Here is a 20,868-nt window from a genome sequence, read left to right on the forward strand (position 1 = left end):
CCCAAAGTGCTATACATAAGTAACAACAAACAGCTTAAAAAAAAACCAAGTATAGGAATGTAGATCAACCAGTAAAACAATACTTGTAAACCCTGAGAGCAAATAGTATTATACTTCAGTCATTCCCAACTCGAAGTGAGGCAATCACCCTTTTCTACCTGAAAACCATGACTTATGACTTTGAGGCACTAATTCTCCTCCCAGCCACTTCACATTCAGCTGTAAAGCACTTATGTGCAGCTTACAGGGCCACATCATCTACAAAAACCAGAGCTGTGATGCTGAATTCAATTTACAGCATTTTATAAATTTTTCTCACCAGAAAAATGCAACTTGTACTGTAGTTACATTGGAAACAGAAATCCTCTCATACCGCTAAACTTGATAAGACCATCTTAGTTTACAGTATCTTAGTCACAGTATCAGGAATCTGTAATTCAAAACTGGAGCAAACTTCTTGAAGAAAACCCCAGAGTACCTTCTCCTTCATTGCAGCCAAGTCCGTATTTTCAAGTCATGACAAAGTCAATGTACTTGTATGTTACATCAAAGGCAAGCTCCAAAAAACCCCAAAAAACAAAACTAAGAAATTCTGAGACGGGGAGTTTATTAATCTTCCAGAAATAACCTTAGATTCCAGTGACTAATGCTACAAGAGCACTGTATATCTGTTCAAACCTCCCAACCTGGTCCATCTACTCTACAGAGAAATAGGAAAGGATCATAACAGATGACAGTTCTTACACTCCAGTGTCCAGCACACAGGTTCTGAATGGCTCCAGCTGAAGCTTCCAACACTGTGGAGTTATTGGACCCCTTGACCAGAGACATGTAGATGCGAACCACCTCCGGCTGGTACAACAGCTCATAGCCTACAGGAAACAGGTAGAGAGTGGACATGTGTTAGCGATTTCTGCATTACACATAACCGTTCCTTCATGGACAAATGATCTTTGAGGAGTATGGATCAAAATGTGCATTTCTTAAAAATCAAAAGAATGGTATGAAATCCATTTTAAAGTAGTTGCAGTTTTCTTCATAGCATCCTCCATATAAGAACACAGTGAACTTCTATATTATCACCAAGCTGATAGGCAACTCTGTAAGAGCTCCATCAGAGACAAAACAAATGGTGCCCAACTGTCCGGTCATTATGCTCCAAAACATTGTGATATAAAAGGCTTTACTCCAAATATCAACAGTAAAGACACGAGGAATGACTGATGGAGAACAAGCAGAAGACACACCAGGACAGGAGGAATATGACCACCACGAGTGAACACTTACATTTACCTTTTATTACAATAAATCTCTTTCAAGTCAAAGCCTGTGATAGACAGAATATCTCTGGGATGGTGGCTTAAAAGCACAGGCAGTCCGATCAGAGAAACGGGCACAGAGTTCAAGCCTAACTAAATATATATGTGTGCACGACTGTTCGCACACAACACTACACTACTCCCAATCACCCATGAGAAATGCCCATAACAACAATAGATTTTGCCAAAATCTATTAGCTGTGAACCAACTCACTAATATTCATGGTCCAGATTTAGATTTTTGTCCTATCGATTATAATGAGCTGTACTACAATCACAGTTTCATGTCACAAAACTGTGTTTCTAGTTCAATAAAGTCCTCTCTGATGCATTTTTGCCATTTCCAATCCAGAAGAGTGGTCTCTGAACCTGTGTGGAAGGAGCTTACTCAGCTGCCCCACATAAAACTGTGCTTGTAGTCGCCAAGCCAGAGAGAACTACATTTTCAGAAGTCTGCGTACACTTCACCAGAATTGATACTGAACATATTTGTTGACAAAAATCCACCAAGTCTACTGCTCGTACAACAAATGGCAAATATCACGTCCTCTCATATGTCTGCCACTGAATGAAGCTGTGCCAAACATTCATTTTAAAGGGGCACATGTCTGAACGAGAGATCGCTGTCACCTCAGCACAATCAGTGTTTTGAATCCCATGTCTGTAAAGGGCTTAATTCAGTAAAAAGGTGCTCATAAAGCCTATGCTTACCTTGAGCAGGTGTGCTCCTCTTTGGAATGTCTATTGTATCTTCAGCTGTATCCTCATCTTTCCTTCCTGGAAGCAAACGTCAACATTAAAGTCTTAGAAACGCGCCAAAACAGTCTGCTACTGACTCCGAATATTGATGGATGTTTGGGGCTGACAGCTGCCCTGTTAGTACTTGTGTTCTGGTTTGGTTAGACATATGCTCGTCAGGGCAAACACAAAAATTAAAAAAACAACCTAAACTACGGTGCATGTCCTACGAGTGTTCCACTATGAAAAAAGTATGCATGTTACAGCCAGTACAAGACTTCAGTTAGCTAAGCCATGCTACTACACTAAGACAAAAGCAGGAAGCAGAGGCAAAGTGCAGTCACACACACAGGTAAAGAAAACTTACCTCTGGAAAACCACTCATCTGTATCCCAGCCGAAGAGGACATAGAGGAGGGAGAATGAAGAGTAGCAGAACAGGAGGAAGAGAGAGCATTTAAGTAAAAGGAAAGCAGCCATAACTGAGCCACTCAGTTAACATCTGCTTACACCCCAACAGCACCACTGCCACCACACAGAATCAGCGGTGTGACATGCTAGGTATGAAGGCCAAATAAAGCAAATGGAAGGAAACCCAAGCTCAGGTAATCTCATATTCACACTGAGTTGCACATTAACATATTGAGAATGTATTATCAGATTTCTGTGCAACACAAACACATAATATACACATAGAAGCAATTTATCAACAATAAGACATCCAGTGAACCGATTCACCATGAAACAAAATGACATTTTGTGCAGATTCTCAGATGACGTGTGTGTGTGTGTGTGTGTGTGTGTGTGTGTGTGTGTGTGTGTGTGTGTGTGTGTGTGTGTGTGTGTGTGTTATATAGAATAGTAAACTTTCTTTATAGCGGTTTAAGAACCAGGTGGTGACTTGGATCAGGTGATGGGGGAGGATGCTGGACAGGCCTGGTGCCCCCAAACGTATAGTGAGGGTGTGTTGGGAGCATCTGGCAAAGCCCCAGGTCCTTGAAATCTTCAATTTTGCACCTTCAGCAGAACTTCGACAGCATTCAGAGGGAGACTGGGAACACTGAGTCTGAATGGACTGTGTATAGTAACTCCAGTGCTCAGGCAGCAGCACGGAGAAGCAGCTGCAAGGCGCTTGGTGCCTGTTGTAGTGGTAATCCCTGAACCAGATGATGGACACCACAGGTAAAGGGAGCCATCAAGCTGAAAAAGTTAGCCTACAAGATTCTGGAGGCAGCTGACAAGTACCAGTAGGCCAAGCAGAGTGTGGCTCTGGCAGTAGCTGAAGTAAAAACTCAGATGTGTGAGGAGTTCAGTGCGGCTACAGTGCAAGACTTTCAGTCAGCCTTAAAATGATAACAGTGGCTCAGGAGAGGGAAGCAGTTTCCTGTCCACATGGTATTTGGTGGGGATGAGGTTCTGCTGACCTCAATGGAGGATATAGTTAGGTGGTGGAAGGAACACCTTTGAGGATCTCCTCAATCCCACTGACATGCCTTCTGTAGTGGAAGCAGAGTGTGGGGACAAAGGGGACGACTCGCCCATCACTAGTGGTGAGGTCACTGAGGTAGTTAAACAACTCCTTTGTGGCAGGGCCCTCGGGGCAGATGATTCGCCCTGAGTTATGGAGTTTTGGGCTATGGATGTTGTGGGACTGACCTGGTTAACACACATCTGCAACATCAAGTGGCGATCTGTGGTGGTGCCTCTGGACTGGCAGACTGGCTCACACTAGTCAGCCTCCCTGGGAAGGGCTACGCCAGGGTTTTCAAGAGGAGAGTCTGTTAGTCAAACCTCAGATTCAGAGGGAACAATGCGGTTTTCATCCTGGTTGCAGAATGCCGGATCAGCTCTTCATCCTCTCAAGGATATTTAAGGGTGCACGGGAGTTTATCCCCTATGTATTACTTCATTTTATTAAAAGACAGAACTACTAGGGGTAGTTCTGTCTTTAACTCACCTGCAGCAACCTGAGTTGCTACATGTCATCCTCCTACATCTAACTGTGACTATCGTATAAAAGTAAAGAGTCAAATCAAAACCTCTGAAAAAACAGAAAAAAAACTTACAAAGTATTCTAAATATTACTTGACATATTTAAACCAATATTCACAGATGGTCATTTTAAGAGATTTTGTCACACTCACAAATGCAACAACCTGTAGTCAGGGGTTTGGTTGGCCAAACTGAATCAATATACTCAGTGAAACACAAACAGAGCTGCTGAAGAGAGGATAAGATTTGTGTGTGTGTGTGTGTGTGTGTGTGTGTGTGTGTGTGTGTGTGTGTGTGTGTGTGTGTGTGTGTGTGTGTGTGTGTGTGTGACATTCCTGTGCTGAGTGACTGGTTTTGTTTGTGCAAGTGTGTTTGTCTAAGAGCGTGCGTGTTTGTATGTGTGAGTATCAGTTTAGTGAGATGATGTCACATCACCCAATGCTGAATGAAAACTACACCAACTATATCTCTCTCCCTCGATCTATGACACACCTTTGCTCCTGCGGGAGCTGAAGCAGCTACCCTTTTGGCCGGAATGGGCGGTGCCTTGGTTGATGGGTGTGGTCTCCAGGTAGCGCTCAGAGTTGGGGATTTCACGGTGCACTTGATAAGACAAGTTCCTCAGCAGACACACACAATTCTCTGTCAACTGCAGAGATGAAGGGAAAACTAAGAATTAAAATGCTGGCTCCGTTTACCTGCTCACAGTGGCACGTGCGTTCATGTTTTGTTCAGTTTAAAGTCACAAATTAAATCAAAATAACATTAAGCTTCACACTCTTCAGTGTGAAAGAGATAAATGTTACTGAACACACAGGAAGCAAGGATCAAATAAATGTATACACATACCTTATCGTCCACATCTTTACAGCCAATCTGGGACTTGACAATGTACATGAGCGAGTCGACCAATCCCGTGCACTCCCTGAGCTTCCTCCTCGCCTCGCTTCGCTCTGAACTCACATTTCTTTAGACGAGAGGAAAGTTGAGAAGAGGAGCAACAAGAATGCAGATTAGAAGAGGTTAAAGGGGAGCGGAAGGAGTCTGTTATAGTCACTACAAAAGGATTCTAGCACATAATGTCCAAGCACACCCCCATCAAGTTTGAATGAAACTAGTACTAGTTTACAAAGAGAGTACAGTTTGGCGAGATCAAATTACATCTCTGGACCAATTTTCTCAAGTGCTCTCTGACTCAACCCCACTTAAAAGATTTAAGAGAGCTCGATGCATGGAAAACTGAGTGTCGTGGCCTTTCATATTGCTCTTTTATGTTTCCCATTGGCAGACACGCCCTTTCACATAATACCAGGACACATTCCCTTCCACAGCAGAGGGCACTGATCTGACTTCACTGCATACTTTGGAAGGTTTATTTACATGCTGCAGTAGGCGGACATTTAAAATAAAAAATGCTGACTAAATCAATTCAGAACTGCAGCAAGCAAAACAGAGCCCCAGTTTCCAAAAAAGAACACGCTGGAAATCTGCTGAATTATTTACCAAAAAAATAAATAAATAAACCCTAGTGTCAGGTGAGGTCACTTGTAGCAAATCTCTGCACAGCAAGAAAGTGAAATCAAAACCAGAAAGTAAGCACTCCAATCAGAAGATGGATTAATCAGTATTCAACCTAAATCCCTCTTCACTAACCTTTGATATAAAAGAGCAGAAGACGCATACGACAGACACCGAATATGTGCCAAGTTCACAGATATGCCTGCATGACTTGCATGAAGCCGTAAAAGTTTTTACTCTGCTTGCCATCTGCCATTTACAGTTCGACAGCAACGTGACAGGAGTTGGACACAAAATCATAAAACAAGGTTAAAGGTTAGTGTTACAATCAGAGAGAGCGGATTTTTCTGAAAATAATCATCTCAACATTAAATCATTAAATACTAAACATGATCAGAGTACCATCTCACTGGAGAAAACAAGCCCTTACTAATGTCTGTCAAAGATCTGCAAGTCCTGAATTGAATAAAGCAGCACATCATAAGCACAGAATCTACTACTTTACTTTTTTAAATAACCTAGAACAGCATCCGGTCAGATGACCCAAGTGGCAAGACATGAACCAATTCATCCGTTTCCTAAAATATTTTTTCCATTAAAATTTCATTTAAAAAAGAAAAACTGCCTGATTGGCTATAAATTATACTACTGTTAAGGCACTAAAATTGCTAAATACTATCAACAAAAACTGAGCTGTTACTATCAATTAGGGCTGCAACAATTAGTTGATTAGTCAATAATCGACAATAAAAGAGTTGATGACTAATTTAATTGTTGTTAATAGTCGTTTTGTTTTGTTTTTTTTAAACGGAGTGAGACGTCTTCCTGTCCGTCTATCTCTGGCGAGCTTTGCACCTGCACAATAGCATTCAGCAGCATGTTTAGTCATGGCGGCTACTGGTGAAACAACAGGATCAAAGGTTTGGCACAATTTCACCCTCGATAAAGGAAAAAATAAACTTATCTGCAACATTTGCAAAGTGGACCTCACATATCACGGAAGCACTTCTGTGATGCTAAATGTAAAAGCTGAGAGCTAAATAAGTGCCATTTCATAATTATGCGATTCATAATCCGATTAGTCGACTAATCATCTCATTAGTCGATGCCTAATCGACTATCTAAATAGTCATTAGTTGCAGCCCTGCTATCAATCATAGAACAACAATCTACATGAAGACAGTTACAGCACACTGCATTCACAATTAACTTCATTAACTTAAATTAAAGCCAGAAGTGCAACTTCAGCTTCAATTGCACTTATTTGGTTGCATTTGCCAGCAGTCAGGACAGTGTCCCTGTTTGTTGCATTGATCTGCAGTAGAATCAGAACTGGACAAGAGTGAGTAGGAGCTTGGCATTCACACTCAGTGTGAGCTCAACTGTTCAACTGGTTTGGACAATGAGAGCTGAGAAATCAGAGATTCTTCTAGCTGCGGGAAGGCCAGTTCACACTCACCCTCTGATTGTCTGGGTCACGGGGCGCACTGATGCAGCTCAAACAACTGTTAGAAACATGCGAGTATAACCATGTAATATTCTGAATTTTAAAAGATCATTTAGCTCCTGCGTAAAGTTAGGATGAAATACGATGATGCTGCCCAGGCCTCTTCTGTATATATTCAGCTATTTAAATCTTCAAGATAATAAAACTATTCAGATGTACTTTTCCACACCTGCAAGTACCCATTTTATAATTAGGTAAAAGCTGTTTGGCTGAGGGAAATGCACAGATAACAGAGACGCAGGCTCGAACATGCTGTTTATACTATAAAAGTCAATGCCCCGACTGTCCTCTGCTCGCCCCCTCCCTGTAAACTCTGAAATTCCCTTCCTGCCCCCCTCCTGATATCTGTTACTGAGCAGCAGCAGTTTGTTTCCCATCAGCCAGAAATTTTCCTTGATAAATGAATGACATTTAACCCAGAAGAGTTTTTATGCACTAGTAATTAGAGAAAGGGTCTTGTACGTGAAACATAGTTAAGATGCATAACTCCCCTGCAGTCAGACTTTAGACTCTGATGGCCCTTCCTGGAGTTTTTGTCGCTTACTTGTTTATTTCCTTCTACAGAAAAGCTACTTTAAATAAAATGTCCTTTGGTATTAAATAGATGTTAAAGAGATATTTAAGAACAGCATGTTTTTACTGTCAAGCACATCATAAAATACTCTTCATAATGCCATTCTGAAGCACACTGAAACATAGGAGAGAGTTTACTCTGACTGAAAGCATATGTCTTTGTTGTTTTTATTATGACTGTACCATCATTCTCCATCTTCACTGTGGCCGCTCCATGATGCATTTCCTGCTCTTCTGCTCTGTTAACTCATCATTGCTTCAATCCTCCCTCATACATCCCACTGCTCTGTCAATCTGTTGACCTGGCAACCTTCCACTTTCTTTTCCCATCTGCACAAACCTCCCTCCTTCCACCTCCCCTGTATCATGCATCTCTGATGTTGCCTCCTCCTTTTCTTTTCTCCGTACCTCAGGCAGCCTGCTGTGTTGGTGAGTGCCATCTCCCATTCAAGATGTCGGGGCTTGCAGTTTTCCTCCCCACCTCCTGCTCCGTTGCTCCCTCGCTCCCAGCCCGAATGGGGAACCATCACCTCGTCGGAGAGGGCGTGCAGCGCATGGTCCACGATCTCCATTTTCACAGAGTCATGAGACGACAGGTTCCACAGCGTTCCTTGGAAGAAAAAACACAATATTTAAAATTTTAAATATGCAAAAAACAAACAAAGAAAACACCCTAAAATTCAATTCAACTGTCACTTTAAAAATAGGCCCACAGAGTATTTGCACTTGGGTCTCATCCATGAACAGTGTATGTGGTAAAATGCTTTGTAAAATGTAAAAATGATGTAACCCTTGGTGTCCAGGAATAGAGCTGCCTGAACCAGAAAAAGACACTGCTGCATGCAATTCCACCACAGAAGTGCCCCAGAAGCAGCTCTCCAGTCTGCACCTGGTCCATCTTATTTTAATTTATGTCACTTTATTTCTTTTAAACAGAAGCTGCAATAAACTGCACAGAGCAGACGAGGAGGGCAGGACACGCACCTGGTTTAAGTTTGTTTCTGCCGCCAAAGCAGAAGAGTCAGCGTTGGAGTTTTGCACTTTTTTTGCACCATTAAGAAATGATTAATATTTTATAAATATTGTTTTTTTTAAATAAAGCACAAATATATTATTACTATAATGCACTCATGTTTTTTTTTGGCTGAAATGAACCTTTGTGGGGCGACAACCCACACAAGCATTATTGCTCCCACAGGAGTAAAGCCGTCTGCACTGCCTTACTTAACGGAAATTTAAGTATTTTTCTTTGATTTTTGGCCAAATGATAAAAAAAAGCCTATTTTAAGTCTCAGTAAATTAAACATTAAAAACACTGATTTAAATTTTCTTTGGGGAAAGGCCAACACTTTTTATTTGGAAGCCAACAATATGCAATAAAAAGCCTGTGGACAATATTCAATCATCACCAAGTCTGAAGTATTGATGGTTTCTGCAAACTCAGGAATCTTATAGCAAAGGAAAAAAAAAATGTGTCCATGACAAAAAACATTTTAAAATACCTTACCTAATATGTAAGCAAGTTTTGGGGTTTTTTGCCTGTTTATTGTGGCTTTTGGGCCCTTTTAAGCTCAAATAACTGTCTGTCCAAGGTTCACTTGTTTTACTTTTGGTTGCATTATATTATACCTCCTCCAACAAGCCACTTTTTTTTTTCTCCCTCTTTCCAGGTAATTTTTCCACAGTTGGTCACCAATAGTTTCCATGGAAAACAAAGGACCAACTGACTATTTTGGTTGTGCACTCAAACCTTGATTTTCTTGGGAGATTTGGTCCCAGAGGGAGACAGATTTGCACTGTGAAAGTGAGACTAACAGGTAACCTTGACGATGCCATGACATTGTGCAATTTATGACCTATATGCACAATTTAAACTCTAATATGCTCATCAGAGCTCTATTTTACATGTCAGTGCAAACTTTGCCCCTTTGTTTAATAGATGCTCTGTTTTAAAGCCCAATTGGACACATAATTTCTCTTTACTTTGTTGTACATTTTATATTTAAGTTCATCTGGGTGTAGGAATTAGGTTTTGCAGGGACCTGCATGATTCTGGGTGGGGCTGTTGCTAGGTGGCTGATTCTGGCTAAAGAAAAACTATCAGCTTTATCTAGTATGAAGATCTAAATTGGCACATACATTATTGAACTAATATTAGCCACTCTCACAGGAGTAAACAACCACAATGAATTAGACTGAAATCAGAGTCCAGCACCTAGAACCAATTTCCAGAGTTTGCGCCGTGTACCTGTGATAACGTCCGTGAGATCCTGGTCGTGGGTTTTCCTCAGCAGCCTGATCAGAGCGGGGACGCCGTCACAGTTCTTGATGGTGATCTTATTGTCGTGATCTTTGCCATATGAGATGTTCTTTAGGGCACCGCAAGCTGCATAGTGAACCTGTAACATCCACAATCACAGCTTAGTGAGCTATTAGTCATGATGAAGTGGTACTTGAAGGCATTGAATTTAAATACATGGAGAGCGGTAGCAGGAAACAGTCAGGACCTTGAAACTGTACTACATGCATTAAATTGGTCTTGGCAGAGCTCCTCATACAATTACTACAATTAGTGGTAAATTAGTTGGCTGCATTTTGTACATATTCTCACATTAAAGCAATGTTAGAGGGGACCTATTATGCTCATTTCCAGACCCGCAGTTTTATCCTTGGACTCCACTCGGGCAGCTTTGCACAGTGCATAATTTAAGTATTTGTACATAAGTTGACCTGATCAGCATCCCTTTTTCCCTCCAGTGTCTTAGTTTTACTGCCCCCTTGTATATTTTTTTCAGGGTCAGGAAAAAAAAAAAAAAAAAAAAGACAGTAGCAAACTAAGGTAACAGTTTATCTTTGTACTGCAGTACTATAAATGTAATACTTTAATTCACGTGTGCTCCTAACTGCATTTCAATTTTCAGTGAAATGTAAGTGAAATGCCCACAAAATCCAGCATAACCATCATGACCTTCCTGCTCCATTCTCCACTCCACTAACAGCTCTTAATTTCACTTTAATGTGAAAACAGGCTACTGACAGCGAGAAAGAATATCCATTAGGGATGAGTGATTGGCTAGCAACTTGTATGGGCCTATATTTGAAACTTGCCATCTTTAACTTGAGCATCCATCTTTGTTACAGTACACATTTGGCTGCCAAAATATCAGACTTTTACAACATAATCATGGCCCAAAGAATTTACAACCTATACAATAAATCAAGAGCAATAAAATCTCACCTCTTACTTTGTTTTTTGTGCATGCTGTCTGTATCCTTGGAAGTCGGTTAGCACTCACTTAATCTGCCTTTCTACATTCATTCTGTACGACTATAATGGTAAAATCTGACTCTTTAAAACCACCTTAAAATGTTTCGGAGATGCAGTCGCTGTCTGACCCATTTCCTCAGTCAGCAAGTTGTCCCGCACACAGACCAGACTTCAAACTTGTCACTGGCCATAGAGCATGAAATGTGAAATTAAGATGCCTCTTTGCCTCAGGAGTGGAATGCATGATGCGGTTTCTCTGGTAGTGCCCTTACAAACATCAGCAAAATTTTGCCACAACTAGGCCCTAAAATGAAAGGGAACCGGAGAACAACCACTGAATGTTTTGGCCAAAGCCGGATTTAGAACAAATGTGGCCCTCGGGGATTTGAACACGAGAAGTGCAACACACGCTGCTTGTTTATAGTTCACATTCATTTGGTGTTACAGGTAAAGCTTCAGTTCAGCTTGTCCTCACAGATTAATATACACTTCATCCCTTAAGCTCCACTTTTAGCCCAATCGTAACAAAGTTGCAGAACAAAGCATGAACAGAAAGCCATGGAGAAAAACACCAAACTGACCTCTCTGTGTGGGTTGTCGAGCATAGAAACCAGCGCTGGAATGCCTTTGAGACGACGCACATCAGACTTCACCTGCAAAGCAAAAGCAGGGATAAGAGCCATGATGTGAAAAGGGGGGTTTGTCATATTTTAAATCAAACTGATGCAACACAATTATTAAATCAAGAAAGAAGAGACAATAAAAAGGGACCAGAAAGAGGTTTTGGGGTATTATATTCTGAACAATCCTTGAAAAGACAACTGAAACCTCAAGTATGCTAATTCATGAGGGAATTTCCCATCAACACTGAGGAGAAAAACGAAACAAAAACTACTTAAACCGTTGGAACGATCAAAAATGGCTCCGTCAGCTGGTGCTAGTTCACAAGTTACGAGCTCTGATCAGGAAAACCATTTTCAAAGAATAAAAACTGGACTATAATATATCCACCCTGGAAACTGAACATCAAAACGAAAGAAGAAAAAATGAAAACAAGCTTTACAAGCTCTAAAAGGACAACAAAAAGAATGAGCTTCACATATGGATGCCTTACCTTATCATTCTTATATGTGAGATGCTGCAGATAAGCAGCTGCGTTGCTCCTGACAGGGTCCAGTCTGTAGTTGAGCATGGCGATGACCTCAGGCAACTCTGGCTGGCGCCATCCACCAGGGCCGGGGCCTTTCCGTAGAGTGCTGTCCAATGAAGCCATGCTCCCTCTTTCACCCTGAGCCAGGGGTGCACCGTAGTAAAGGTCTCCTGGACCGCCCATGTCACCATCCAGGAGGGCCTCATAACTCCTGAGAGGAAGAAGACAACATTTGAGAACAACGTGGCCAAAACCCAAAAAAAAAAAAAAAAAAAATATTCATTTCACTTATTTACTAACGCTTTAGGTAATTATGGAAAAACAAAAATCACGCCACTTACCCGGTCCTGCGAGGCAGTGCACGAGGGTAAGCATGGTGGTTGCGGGGCACGGTGCTGTAGTGCACCGGGTGTCCCATGCCATAATCAGGCTCATCAAAGCCCATGCTGCGCTGGTCATCCTCCAGACCGTACGGCTCTGGAACAAACCTTGGAATAGAGGAAAGCTCCATAGCACTTCCCACTGGCCCAACCTACACAGAGACAAAGATTGTGATCCAAAAATAACTGAAAGTACAAGCCAAATACTACGGCTTCACTCTTTTCAATTCTTTTCACTATTTTCAATGGCTTGTGCCTGAGCAAACCACAGTACAGAGCTTGGAAACTCAGACATACACATTATGATAAGAGCACAATTAACCTGTGGGACTGTTGCAAACACTCACAATAAATGTTGCAGTTACAAAAAAATATTAAATCAATCAAAAAAATGACTAAAATCTCAGAGTGCAGAGACTAAGTAACAGAGTCATCTGAAAATTTCTGTTTCACCCTGCCTGTGAGCCAACATTTTTGCACCACAGCACTCTGTGACAAATGCCCAGAAGGCAGGTAGAAAAGAGGCATCGAGAAGACGAGAGAACAGAGGTCGTAATCTGTCTGAATTGAATGCCTCTGAATTCCCACAGCTGTATCAAGACTGCAATAGGGAAGGAACATTTTTTCATACCTGTAATCACATCAGGTGTGTATTTTCAATTGGGCAACTTCTTGTGGGCAGGCAATTTGTGTTTATTTAAAAAAAACAAAAAAAAAAAAAAACGCCTACATTGAAAACCTGTTTTCTTCCATTCTGTCTCCCCAGAACAATGTGTCATGTGGAAAAGTCCCTAAAAGTAAAATCCTGCCAAGAAAAAAAAAGTGCCAAAGTAAATTGGGCAATGATTGCTTAACACACCTGAGGCTGAGCAGCATATGGGTCCAGCTGGTTCCTGCTGGGGGCTCTGTAGTTTGGATCCAGCGTTCTGTACCCATCTGAATGAACCGGTCTGGAGAGGAGAAGGTTGAGAATGAGTCAAAAATTTTAAATCATGGAAAAGTTTTCAAACCATTTTCTGCATGCCTTCGAGCCTAGAATTTCATTAAACGTGGCACCTGTAGCGATCATCCATGTGAACTCCCCTGCTAAGGCTTGTGTAGGTCTCAGGTGGAGGTCCAGCGCGGTAGTCATCATAAGCTCCCACTGGAGGTCCGTAGTGGTAGTTGCGCGGCACAGTTTGATTGGGGTAGTCCATTGGCACAGCAATTCCAGGGCCCTGCCTGTAGACTCGGTCCGCAGGTGTAGTGTATCCCCCCATACCTGTCACAGAGCCTCCACCATCCATTGAAAGTGTGTCTGACACAGAAGGGATGACTGTGCGAGTGGTGGTAGTCTTTACTACTTTCTTTACCTTAAAAGTGGAGGACAAGACAGGCAGGAGATGTGAAATAAATTCTGAATAATCAACAAGTATGAACCTTTCTGAATCCAAAGGCAGCCTTGCAATAAACCAGAACAAAAACAATCATGCAAGACTGATCTCTTCATCTAAAACCAGTTTTGCCGGAATGCCACTCTTCCCCTCGCAGTAGTGTAGAAACTCCTTCACAACAAGCGACTGCCAATTGGATCTAGCTGTTACCGTGGTTTCCGTGCGACGTGTTGTCCCATCTTCACTGGTCTCCACAGAGACAACAGGTGGCATCTCCTGGGGATCCTCCTCCACCGTGTACGTCTCCTGCATCAACTGGCCAGGCTCCATCCTAAACTGTACACACAGATTTCAGAGTAAAATTCGACTGTAGGTTTCACGTTGAGTTACCCTCGGATTAATGTTGGCTCTGAAAGGTCCTTACGTGATGTGTCCCGTTGATGTAAGCCTCGTTCAATGTCAGTCTTTCTATGTCTGCATCACAAGGAATGCGGCCGTTCTGCAGAGAGAAAGAAGTACACATGACATGGTCCGACACACAAACTCAATCAAAGAAAGATGAGCAAATACACACAACACCACTGACAGAGCAGCTCTCCCAGACATACGGAGCAATGCGCAACTCGTGTACATGCGTCCAAATAAAAAGAAAAGTGAAAGAGCAGCAACCGTCACCAACTTTCATTTTAATTTACACCATCCAACTTTGGTTTGTGGACTTTAAGGTGCATTAAAAACAAGGCGTCCCATTTTTTTTTTTTTTTTTTTTTTTTTTAAATCAGATGAAAGTCAGTGACAGCTGAACTTTACTATCTGTTTTAACATCAACAAAAAAGAAAACAAAAAACTCAGTCTGTAAACATTCAGTAAACTTATGAATGAATGTGATGGTAGAGTGAACAGGTGAAGAAAATTAGTCACAAAAGGAATCGTGAGCCACAAAGACAACAATTCTTCCTCATGTATGTCAAACCCATCCACATTGCCTTTTCAAGAGGGACGATGGGTGTGGTGTACTTCTCATTCCAGCCACAGAAGGCGCTCTCCCTCTACTGGCATCTCTGCAGGTCTATTATCACTACTACAGGTGCACTGGGGGGCAATCGCTCAGCTTCGATTTAGCAATAAAAGGCCACCGATTCATAAATACTGTATTCTTAAATTTAAACCAAAAAAAAAAAAAAAGAGATGTGAACAACCTGGTGAAAGCTGGAAATAGAGCTGGTTAGATGTGCAGTAAAAGCAGCCATGATCAAATAGGCAACATGTAGATAAGCAAAACAGCGTCGTTCAGATGAAGGCTCGGGCAGAGAGAGGAGCAGAAAGTGCCGGGCAGAGGCAAGCGTGTGGGAACCTGTCAGTAAAGACTGAGGTTGTGTTGCGCTGCTTTGAGAGTGGCAGAGGCATGCTGAAAGCCTCTCGGCTCTATAAACACACATACAGAGCAGCGATAAGAACTAGCACAGGCTACACTTGTCTTCTGCTGTCACTGTGACACACACTCTGCTTTTTATCAGCCTGGGACTGAGACGTGTCCCAGTGAAGGCATGCCAACATGCTACAGTGATAAAAGACAAAAGGAAAGTGAGGAAGAGACCAATTTTTAAATTGATATGTTGCAAAGGTTTCCTCAGGGCCAAAAAAAAAAAAAAAAAGGTGTTTATGGGCACAACTGCTCTTTCAGGTAGGCTAATGAGAAAGCGAAAGAATGAGTGAGCGTGGGCATTTCAGTGTGAGGTAAACTCCAAGTGTGAAGTCACTCTGAGACAGGTAACTGACTCTTGCATGACAAACAGTGCAGCATTCTCGGAAATCAAGAGTTTTACTGAGAATTTGCAGCTCATGAAACAAGCCTGACTGCAGCCCACTGAAAGGCAGGACACTCTTCTCATATGAAAGCCTGATAGTTATTATGAAGGAGAAGTCTTGATTTGGCTTAACAAAATGAAATATTAATTTAAACACAAAAATATCTGCAAATTAATATGCTGAATTTATGAGGGATGTGTTTTGGTACAGAAAGCATTGTGTGAACAGTCTTTTTCCTGGCTCAAAATGGGCCTTTGTATAAGTATGACTAGCCCAGATACCTTTAAGGGGAAAGGTCAGTGTTACCTGAGGTGACACAAAACAATGCATGCTCCTGTTATTTTGGACCATTTAAACAAAAATCAGTTTCAAGCTTGAGTAAAGTAGGTCTCAGTTACTTTAAAAAAAATCTCATCCTAGTCAAAACTTCTTTGGTGGGAAACAGAATATTTTTATAATAAGAATAACATTATTGGTCCCAGAGGGAAATCTGTGTCTGAAATAACTCATCTGCTATGCTATATGCAGAAAACAAGCTTTAAATAGTCTATGTGAAGAGGAAAAGATAAAATGCAATATTGAAAGTTTAGCTTTTTGTTTTTATTCACCTGCATTTGCAAATATTAGCTGATATCTAGCAGATATCTGCTGGCTACCCTGGAAATCCCTCCCATAAAAATGCCCGCTGCCCTCTAAGGGGGTACATCAGCAAATGAGAATTTTAAATGAAGTTTTTTTTAAGAGTGTATTTTCTTGGACTTTAATCTCATTCAACAGAAAATAAGAAAGAAAAAATTAAGACTGAAACATGCCACAGCAAAGACAGGGAGTAAATATGGAGTTTAGGGACCAACAAAAGCAAGTTGAGGAGGCCGAAGGAGAGTGTCACTGTTAAATAAATGCAGCACAATAATCAGTTATTATCTTGTTTTGATAATTGTTGGCAAAACTGTAACTGAGATTAGGATCTGATTACTTTCAAAGCCCTTTTGCTTTTATAAATAGTATGTTGTGACATTTTTTTAAATTAAAAAAAACAAAAAACAAAAATTGTGCACCTCCTCTGATATTATTGGACTTGGCTTTGATTCTTTTTTCCAGCCACAGTCTTAATGATGGAATATCATGGAATCTCACAACAAACAAAACATCAAACAAGACACTGCTCTGCATGCAAACACGATGAGTTTGTAAGATTGTGGAGGAATATGATGATGATGACGATTGATGATGATGATAAGACTTATCCTGAATGAGGAATGGATGGCTGACTGAGGAAAAGTAGAGCAGGACAGACGGATGATAGGACAAAAAGTGTGATCAGAAGGTGCGATGAGAAACCGAAGGTGTAAAATACCTCCTCGGGAAGACTTTACCGAAAGGTGTCTTCATTTGACATAACTTTTAAGATCCAAAATACAAGTTGAATTCAAGAAGATATCAAGAGTCCAGTCAGCTTAAACCCACAGAGGAGGTATATTTAACCCCTGGTATGGTTTATGTTCCGGCCGGTCCACATGGACAGGGTGAGGGTGACCGTGAGGATGAAACTTGCTCAAATTACTGATGAATCCAAGGGATGTTTTGATGGAAAAAAAGTGCATGAGGGGTGGTGGTGGTGGTAGGGGCGGGGTTTGTTTGATGTTACCTGCATGTTGGGGAGGGGGCGGGGCAAGGTGCCAGCACACGACCTCCGCTCCTCCTCCAGAGCTCGGCTCAGCATCTCAAACTGCCTCTCCTGCTCCCGCACCGAGGCCAGCAGGGAGGCCGTACTCGCACACTGCTCCATTCACACGCTGAGAGCAGAGCACAGGACAGGAGAGTCAACACCAGAGAGCAAGGTGAGATTCAACCAACACCAGGATTTAACAAAGAACAGACAGAAACACCCAAGTACAAACTATATATATATATATATATATATATATATATATATATATATATATATATATATATATATATATATATATATATATATATATATATATATATATATATATATATATATATATATATATATATATATATTTAAAAAGAAGCGCTCTGCTGCAGAGGGTATCTGGGGAGTGAACAAGTGTTAATGAAGTTGATATTTAGAGGTTAGAAAGCAGCTGGAGCTGACGCAGGGAGGCAAAGCGAGGGGAGATGAAGGAGGGAACAAGAGCGAGAAAACATGACTTAAGTTAGAACAAGTGTGAGAAACGCTGCAAGGACAAACAGTAAAAAAGAAAGCTTACTTATTTAATTAAAAAAGAAAAGAAATAAAAAGATTATTCAGTCCAAACTCAAGGTGGAACTAGGATCAGCAAAGCAGCCATCACCCTTTTTCCCCCCCTCTGCCTACTCCTATATGCATGGTTAAAAATAATAAGCATGATGCATGATGAGAGCGAGAGAATTACAGCACGTTTTCAGCTGCAGTGCGTGGAGCTTGTTAGCACTTCCACACTCCAAAAATGCAGATGAAGTGAGAAAGGAAAAGGGAGATGAGTGCGAGAGAAGCCATCATGAGACAAGAGTCACGCCAGCAAGTTAAACTAAATTTAAAAATGTAAAAAGCCCGACGTGTTTAAAACGCTGTGAGTGTGACCCCCACAGGAAGGAGGTAACAGACAGGCGTGCGTGATGAAGGAAAAATGTGTGTGAACACACTGTTCGATACTGGAATGACAATGACGTGCAAATTTTATATTTTTTTTTTCTCAATTTTTATGTACGTTGTTACATGCACATTACAATTTACAGCATACAGGCACAAAACGTTCACTCAGAAATACCTACCCCAGAGGAGGTACTTCCTTCTCTCCCAAAAACATTCCTGAAAGAAGCCCTAAAGGGATGGTTCCCTTACATAAGCTGCCTGATAGATTCTGCCATGTTAAACAGCCTATAGTTCTTGCTTAAATATCTAGATCAGTTTAAGGTGCTTGCACCTTTGCACAGATTTGCTTTTTTCATATTTTGCTTTTGAGTCACTATGCTTCTTTATTAAAAATACTAGGGCTGCATAAAACGATTATTTTAGTAATCGAGTAATCTATCGATTATTCCAGCGATTAATCGAGTAATCGGATAAGAAATACTTTTTTTTATTAACAGTTTATCTGCATATTTTAACTTCCGTACTGCAGTTTTTCGCCTGTGAACAAACAGCGGTGAATGGAGCAGCTACAAAGTTCTCTTTTCTTCACCTTAACACTTGCTGATCAGGTGCTTGATGAAGGACCTCCAGCTGTTTCACAGATTTAATGGTGGTTAATAAAAGAAAAAGCTGCTGTTTTGGACGCTGGAAAAACGTTTCCTTTTGCACTACTTGAGCTCACCGTCACAGCTTCGCCTCTTTGCGCTTGCGCAGTTAAAACCGCTGCCTGCTATGAGTGTTTTGAAAAACTAGTGGCTGCGGGAGCCATGGCGCATGTGTGAGTAATGGTGTAATGCTTTGTATTCACAAGCATTCTCGAAAATACGTTTCTACTTCAGGTCTATATTTAGTCACTAATAAGGGATTAAAGTATAAAAAATATTTTGAAGGAGCCCCTCGGTCCTGGGGGGCGGGCCTTCCAGTACCGAACCATCGCTAGTGCTAATGGCCCGCGCTCGCTAGCAAACCAGTTCTGGTAGCTACAGCTGAAGTAAAGACAAAAATAGCAGCTGAAATTCTCAGCGAGCACAACACACACAGACACACAGAGAGCAGTGGAGGCGTGGAAATGCATGTCAGCGACAGTTGCCACCCGTCCCGTAAAGTACGGAACACGGCATGTTACGGAGCCGTATTCCACGGAGTCCCGTAACATACGGGGTTCTGTATTTTACGAGACAGGTGGCAACTCTAGTGATGATCCACTCTGTGTTAAATGAAATCCATCGCAGCGACAGAGAGCTTTTTAGAATGTGTGCTTGTGTATACGTGAGTGATTCACACTCCAGTCCAGTAGGTGGCGGTAATGCAGTTCTATGTTGGTTTGCCAGCCCCCAATAAACCCACAAAAAAACGTCAGCAATAATGCTAGTGAGGAGCGCCGCTTACACCGAGACAGCTGAGCGCAGCAGAGTTTAAACGAAGCATCGACACAGTAAATTTGTGTCGATAAATTTTTAGAATCGATTTAATCGTGTTAATCGATGAATCGATGAATCGTTGCAGCCCTAAAAAATACATTTAAAAAATTAAGTTTAATCAAGAGCTTTTAATCTTAAGTCTTTGCTGCCATCTGGTTAATAATCACACGACGAGGATCTCAGGTAATGAAACATAAGTTTGCTTGTCAATACATTTTTCATAAAGTTGGTAAAACTTGTCTGTGCTTTTAACTTTGCAATCATGACGGGTTTACTAATTACATGAATAAATACTAGTTTCTTAAACTACAGCACAAACTTCCAACATGCTCGTGCATTCATTTCAAAATAACCAACAGTTATGTAAAACTTTCACTTAAGTAAGCAATAAATCATGAGCCAGAGAGAAAAGTGCTAGCAACTTTAAAAAAAAAAAAAAAAGAAAGAAAGAAGAAGAGGTGCAACTGCAAAGTAAAATAAGTACAAAATTTGTTTGAAGAAAAAAAAAAAAAAAAACGAACTTTGGGAAGGAAATGCATCATGAGGAACCACAGATGACCTAAGCCTAAATTACAGAGGCAAGATAAAAAGTAAAAGGTCCTTCCAGCCCAAATTAAAACAATGACAAAGTCCTTTTTCTGAGACTTTCACCCTGAGCGGGGACGCTGGGGAGGAAGGAATGAGGAATTTAGGAGAAGACCGCTTCAGCTGCGTCTGTCTAATAACGAGATGACACGAGTGTGGCTCATCTCCAAACCAGGGCAAAAACCATTTTGTACTTCAAAGTTCACTGAGTCATGTAGATCAAATCTGCTCCCCGTCCACACATACGAGACAGCTGGAGCGAACAAAGACTTCAGTATAAAACCTGCGCACACACGTACACTAGCATAAGTGTGTGTTCACATCTGTGTGCGTGTGTGTGTCAGCGACTAAATAAAGGTGGCAAGTGAGTTTGGCTGACACCGCTTTTATCCTTGAATACTCAAACAGATACGCTGCTGCTTTTGGTGAATTTAATGCTGCCTGATTTAGTCCCGTGGAAAAGAAAATACACACATTTGTGGACAGAGGCATACATGAACTGCACAAAAAACACACATACACACACGTCCTGCCATTGTCATACATTCCAGAGTGAGATTCAGCATGTCATATCCTGTCTCAGCTGTTGGAAGCT

At 41.3% G+C, this 20,868-nt stretch overlaps 1 protein-coding gene across 7 annotated transcripts in view; it reads right to left on the bottom strand.

Annotated features, from left to right (window-relative positions):
* The window catches only part of ctnnd1 (catenin (cadherin-associated protein), delta 1), a 32,871-nt gene that overhangs the window by 5,665 nt on the left and 6,338 nt on the right, over window positions 1-20,868 (bottom strand). For 4 of the 7 annotated variants that reach the window (XM_030728947.1, XM_030728956.1, XM_030728964.1 and 1 more), the window contains exons 2-15: window positions 14,242-14,316; window positions 14,028-14,153; window positions 13,501-13,796; window positions 13,304-13,394; window positions 12,406-12,596; window positions 12,029-12,275; window positions 11,496-11,567; window positions 9,895-10,045; window positions 8,055-8,256; window positions 4,898-5,015; window positions 4,541-4,697; window positions 2,425-2,442; window positions 2,031-2,096; window positions 745-872 (exon numbers count right to left, since the gene is read on the bottom strand). In XM_030728947.1, coding sequence (XP_030584807.1) covers window positions 745-872; window positions 2,031-2,096; window positions 2,425-2,442; window positions 4,541-4,697; window positions 4,898-5,015; window positions 8,055-8,256; window positions 9,895-10,045; window positions 11,496-11,567; window positions 12,029-12,275; window positions 12,406-12,596; window positions 13,304-13,394; window positions 13,501-13,796; window positions 14,028-14,147 — 1,857 coding nt within the window. In that variant the 5' untranslated portion in view covers window positions 14,148-14,153; window positions 14,242-14,316. Of the gene's footprint in view, window positions 1-744; window positions 873-2,030; window positions 2,097-2,424; window positions 2,443-4,540; window positions 4,698-4,897; window positions 5,016-8,054; window positions 8,257-9,894; window positions 10,046-11,495; window positions 11,568-12,028; window positions 12,276-12,405; window positions 12,597-13,303; window positions 13,395-13,500; window positions 13,797-14,027; window positions 14,154-14,241; window positions 14,317-17,274; window positions 17,423-20,868 lie in introns of all 7 variants that reach the window. The other 3 variants (XM_030728922.1, XM_030728938.1, XM_030728929.1) reach the window with 2 other exon arrangements.

Source organism: Archocentrus centrarchus, chromosome 1, assembly GCF_007364275.1.
Source record: "Archocentrus centrarchus isolate MPI-CPG fArcCen1 chromosome 1, fArcCen1, whole genome shotgun sequence".
NCBI lineage: Eukaryota > Metazoa > Chordata > Actinopteri > Cichliformes > Cichlidae > Archocentrus > Archocentrus centrarchus.